Below are 6185 nucleotides of genomic sequence, written 5' to 3' on the forward strand. Positions count from 1 at the left end.
CTTCATTCTAACCGAGCCTAACGAGGTGCGTATGTGTTGGATGGGCTAGGCGATTCATTGGCTAACAGTCATCCCCGTCTACCTAGGAACAAGGCTCACCAATTATGCTTTTGCAATCAGATTGTATGGTTTGAAAGTACAGCTTCGTAGTCTAACAGTATTCGAGTCGGCTACCGGTGTAACGGCGATACTACTGATGGGAGGGCATGCGAGTTGTAGGTTCTCTTGTAAATCCACTTTGCGTCTCTCGAGAAGTGAGATATATTTCGAAATTTGTGCAGTCGCTTTGTAGCATTTGCTTGGATTTGAGCGACAGTCAGTGAACATCCAGGAAAGTTCAGGAAGACGCGTTCAAAGAGAGGATGGATATTCAGTTTTGTTTAAACAAGATGCATATGAGAGTTTTGCTTGTAACTGTTCACTCCCTGTAACTGTTCACTTGGCATTTTCTAACGGATAACTCCCCAGCAAAGGCCTTCTTCCTTTCACCGGTAGCAACTTTCACCCTAAATGGTCACTGTTCTTCACGGATTACGCGCGCTGTTCACCAAGACTGAAACGTCCAGTCGAATCGCGACCCGATGTCATGACAATTACGAGATTGTTCTTGAAGACCACTGCTCAGGTAGGATGGGAATTTGACTGACATGAATACTGGACTACATGTAGACAGTCAGGCCGTGCAAACTGGTAGATAAGTAATAAGGACGAAGCGCGTCCTTCAGCGTCTTGACTAGATGGTCTCTAGCAGTTCCTGATAACTCGATCAATTCTGTCAATTTTTGTAAGCCTTCGTACTTCCTACAGCTTGCACGACATGAAAACATGGTTAAATAAGCGAATATACGCTCATTTGCAAACTAATTTGGTTTTTCGAGGGACTCACCTGGAACCCAGCTGATTCTCTCGTTTGTGATGTCCTCAGGCAACTGAAGATCCAATCCTAAAGGTTGCCGAAAACTCTTCAACAGCCCACAACCAGTTTCGCCGCTCCTGGGGCTCATCAGGTGAACTCAGTCTCCGAGTTTCCTTATGTTCTACTTGAACCCTAATTGGACTGGTTCCGACAAATGCACTCATTTGTAAATGAATCCCATAAATATTATGCACTCAACCGGGTCATGTGAGCGCAGATAGATCGGACACGTGACAGTTTCAAACTGCTGCCCTCCAGACCATGCGAAGTCGAGAACCTCAAGAACCCCCCGACTTCTCCCAATATATCTCGATAAAACAGACCAGGAGAAAGAATCAGCGTGTATGAAGGCACCATGAATAGATGGGGGCGGGGCAAAACCCAGCAGGATGAACAAGATTGAAAGGAACAAATAACACTTGAGCAGTATAAAAAACAGCACCTACCTACATTGGGTAGCATATTGCAAAGTCATGTGACACAGCCGGAAGGTTGACTTCTCCGTAGCGAAGCTCCCTTAGATTCTTGGACAGATGCAGAGCAAGGTCGGCAAGGGGGAGCTCGATGACCATTTCGGTGGAAAGTCTGTCAACTAAAGAGAACGACATGTGGAGGGTGGGATTGGAATGTACAGAGATTAACCGCTAATTACACCGTATTCATTCGGCTAAATGGAGACGTTCCATGTAGGATGCTGGGGACTTCCTCCTGTTTTCTTTCAGCGGAGAATGTATGGACACAGCTGAGGGTGACTGCTGAGCTTTCGTTGTAGAACACGATGACCCACGGGATGTTGGAGTTTTCGGGTGGAAAGGCATCGAGTATAGTTGCGCATATCGACAGAGTACAGGACTGTTATCAAAGGACTCACGCACGCCATACATATCTGCAAGACTCTGATAATTAGAAACACCCTTTTGCTGGACACCGGCCTTGCGTGCAGATGAAGCATGACCGGTTGCTCCCAGATGATCTTTGACGCACATCGAAGTGGGAATTTGTGAGGTAGTCCTCATAGGAGGTCTGGGAGGAGGAGAACGGGGACCTTCGGAACGGATATCCTCAAACTGTTGACCCTTTGTACCACTTAGCACACCACTCACAGCTCGTTGTGAGTGGTCCTGAGGTGAAGATTGTGAATAGGTCCAAACATCGTTCGGTAAGGTTTCCGACTTTTTAAGTCTTTCGGATAAATTTGGAGGGACAGTGGATACACGATAGGGCAACAGCTGTGTCCAAACAGCCGGGGGTGAGAGACGCCCCACAGCAGAACGTCCATTCGGCTGGGAGCCATGGTGATCCGGTACGGGACATTTGGCAGCATTTACATAGACATCATGTCTTCGTTCGGAACGAACTTGTTGACTAATTCGTAACGTGGGTTTAGTCCCATCCATATCATGAATGACCCAACTGGGCTTCGTCCGTCGTGGAGTCGGAGGTATTTTCAGATCATATGATGTACTGATTGGCGGCAAAGGTGGAGGGACAATCTGTGATCTGCTGCGTAAGGTGCGAATGGTAGATGCGCTGCTGGGAGGTTCCATTTCGGTGGATCCAGGGTGAAGCTGGTCCATAGTTAGTGCCATTCCATTTCTTGTGTTTGGCTCGGCACTGTGGATAGAGGTACACACAAAGGACATTGTTAGATGAAGATAGTTTGTTTTATCGAAGTGTAAGTGATGAGGTCAAACAGCCAGTAGTACATCCTCAGAAGCAATCAAGTGGCTTCAGTAAACTAGTGAATTACCCTCGTATTTTGACCGCCTCATTCGGCGGTTGCAGCTCTGAACGAGTATCAGTGTGCTCGTTAACGAGACTCAGCCTGTGTTCCCTAAAGGGTAATCTACGATGTAGTCTGACGGGCGAGGAGTGGTCGCGGGCGTCAACATCTATGCTAAAGTGGTCGTGCGCACGTGGCTTCTTTCCGATTGGTCAAGCCAAGTGAGACAGACACGCGCATGGATGAATGTGCACCAACCTGGTTGGACAAAGAGCCTGGTGGCACCGTGACATTTATGCGTAGTCTATTTGACGGGGAGGGGGGTGGGGGTTGAACTACTGCCAGTCAACCTACTATCAGACAGCCGTTTTGGCTGTCGCGTACTTCAACAAAGACACCGCGGAATTAAGTGCTCATTCTCGCTTACTTGTATCAAGACTTCCTATAAAGAGCAATTTGGTTTCATCGTCCTTTGGACGAGAGTGGAATACACGTATGTGTGAAGTTGTTTTCCCTCAATCAAACCAAAACAAGGGGAGCTGGAAGCAGTTCTCACAGTCCATTTAACACGAGCGGCGGAACATGTTTTGTCTGAGCAGACAAACTCGACAAGCCAATGGTGGACCGTCCCCAAGGACACCTACTGACTGCCGTTTAGTTTCGGCATCTACCGAGCTAAATGAACAACAATCTCGGTGACAGAAATCTGAGTCCCTACCAGCATTACAAACCGGCATGAACATATATGCCAAAGTACAATACTTTCGAGACAAAGAAGTGTCTATAGAGATTGTTGTTTGGACAACTGTCGATCGATCCTTAGAAGGTAATTTAGAACGTTTGGCCGACAAAGCGACTGTGTATCGACGTCTCAGACTGCCACTCGTGAGGTTGGCATCGTCAGACTCACAAAACTACATGAGATGGAAATTTTATTGAAATGATTGGATTACTTTAGAGCTTTTGTCTTTTGAGGTTATCCAGCAAGGGCAGTGTGAGCTTATACTAAAGAGGGACATGCATCTCATCATCACTGTCAGCTACAAGAACAGCGGACTTATCGTACAGTGGTTGTAGCTACCACCGTTTCGTTCACCGATGATTTAAAGAGGTGGGGTAGATAGTTGAGCATTGGAGGCGCGAGCTGATTAATTGGTGCATAAATGCGGTACCGCCAGTGGACTTTTAAGTGGTGCGGGGTTCGGGAAGGAAGCTATGCAGTAAAGGCAATAGCTTGGATACATGAACGCCATTGAGGGCGCGACTGGGCCATGTCTGACAATGTCTCCAACCATGGATGTGGCCCGTCTCGGGGTCCCCATCCAAGAGGACGGCATTGACCAGCGCAGCTGAGTGTGCTAGTAATGGCTTTTATATTTCGTTCCCATCTCATCACCCACATCCCGATACCTTAAGATTTGTGAACCAGAGGAGATTTTGGTGCTCTTCAATTCATTTAACACATTCAGCTCACACCAACGTTTTGAAGGATACATTTCACTGTACACCGCGATGAATACCCTCATAAGGTAAGCAGAATTTAACGAACAACACTTATCGCCAAACTGACCTCAATCTATACATGAATCACTTGCCGAGAATCAGCTATATTAAAACCTACAGCACAGAACTTTGTCTCCATCAGAGAAGCCATTCGTCCCGATGTTTCTCATCAGGTCCTACTTGGAACAACTCTCCGATTATCCAGAGTCACTATTTTACGCATTCATTACATTTCTTGAAGATCTAGTTAAGGTCTTGTCGAAGGAAGAAAGCATGAATACAATCGTCCTGCTCCAAATAGACCACTCGCGAAGGTAAAGCAGTTCACTGTTTTCGTGAAGACCTTTCTAGGTTTAGTGATAATGAGGAGGGACGAAAATCAGCAGTGAGCAGTGTCAAAGAGTTTCTCATTCAAGATCTTTCGTGAAGGATAGTGAAAACTCCTCAGCTCCGTTTGTTTTAATTTTTCAGTCGGTGTTTACCAACCACTGCTCATACCGCGTACAAGGAAAGGTTCATTGGTATAGGCGACCAAATACTGCTGACGGAATTTTATCAGAAATTGTATAATGTTGTGAGATTCAAAGGGCACCTCGAAAGGGAAAATAAAATCTGCTGACATCTGATTGCAATTATGTCTGGAAAAGATTCTAGCTTGAACTCGGACCCAGTTGGGTTAGTATTTCATGAATTGCCTGAGTCCACTGTAAACCCAGCCAACCATAAAGTCAACAAACGCAGCACTTGCTGATATTGTTAACTGCAGGACATCCCCTGGAAATTCAAATCACATGCTGAATGATATTTGCCTGTGCGGTATCGATCAGTTTCAGGGCTGAATGTGATTGGTCTTCTCCTAGGCTTGCATCAGATTCAGACGAAACGGAGGCACAGTATGCGGATCGGTTCTGCCTAACCTAAGCACTTCCTAATAACGACTTAATAAGCCTCAGCGCTCAGCAGCCGAAAGCTCTCCAGAGCAATCAGATATATGTTGCACAGGAAGCGCGGAACCAGAAGCAGGTGGAAACGAACTTTTTCATGTGATGGAAATCAGCAGGGATCTCGGGACTTGTGGGTGACAGATACAAAAGTTGGTTCAAAACACAACACTTCTAGAGCATGGAACAACGGAAGGACGAGTCATGAATGCATCATCTGAAGCATAGGACGGAAGAATAAGTGATTTAAAAAATGTTTGGTTTGGAGGGCCGTAGTAAAATGACCTACTGCTGGTCTGGATTTCAGTCGTCTAGCCTGTGATTGATTTTGTTGTTACTATTCCCGATGGAAAATCAAGCCAGCGATTCTGAAAAGGCAGCATTCTGTTGCGTCATGCAGCAGGACATCATCATCACCGACAGCATGAAGTCAGTGTTCAACACCGATGCTTTACTGCCGTACAACCATGATTTATTTGAAAGCCTTATTGTAAAGAAAAGAGTAAAGGTGCACGGGGAATGGACTTAGTGCTAGCTTACCACAATCATTCCGAGGTGCCTACACCTCCAGGCATTCACTCAGGCAATCTGGATATAAACTGACAACAAGAATGCCACTGACATCGGTTGGCAGCCATATATTGCAGCGTTTCCAACCAGCTGCAGTGGGGATTACGTGGTTCCTAACCTGGAAGGCTAGTAGCACCGGCCAGGACCAACAGATTCGATGTGATGTGATTAAAAGACGGGTTTAAGTGAAGCATGCCTTACTTCACTGGACGAATGCATCTAGCTCTACAAGCTAAAGTGACCGGGCCATGTATTATGCATGCCAAGCCTACCGAGATGAGCACAGTTTTTCGTGCCTAATTCGGAGTGTTAGAAAGCTAGTTATTGACAGGATTTGACATGGCAGAAGGGAATGAGGGATGGTCCTCCTTCCAGGATTGGGTCCCTGTGCTTGGCTGGAGATTTTGGACAATATCATGGCTAACCGATGTCAGTGGCTTTCATGCTATCAGTTTCTATCCGGATTGTCTGATTGGGTGCTGCAGGTATAGGCACCTCAGATGTTTCTGGTAGACTTGCCCTAAGTCTCCTC

The 6185-nt window shown here is 46.3% G+C and overlaps 1 protein-coding gene across 1 annotated transcript in view; it reads right to left on the minus strand.

Moving 5' to 3' along the window:
• Positions 1-1259: 1259 nt before the first annotated feature.
• Positions 1260-6185, minus strand: part of T265_07719 (hypothetical protein) — a gene marked incomplete at both ends in the record, with an annotated part of 23655 nt that continues 18729 nt past the window's right edge. Inside the window, one exon of the mRNA XM_009173315.1 lies at positions 1260-2559. Coding sequence (XP_009171579.1) covers positions 1576-2559 — 984 coding nt within the window. The remainder of the gene's footprint in view (positions 2560-6185) is intronic.

This window comes from Opisthorchis viverrini, assembly GCF_000715545.1.
Source record: "Opisthorchis viverrini unplaced genomic scaffold opera_v5_184, whole genome shotgun sequence".
Lineage (NCBI taxonomy): Eukaryota > Metazoa > Platyhelminthes > Trematoda > Opisthorchiida > Opisthorchiidae > Opisthorchis > Opisthorchis viverrini.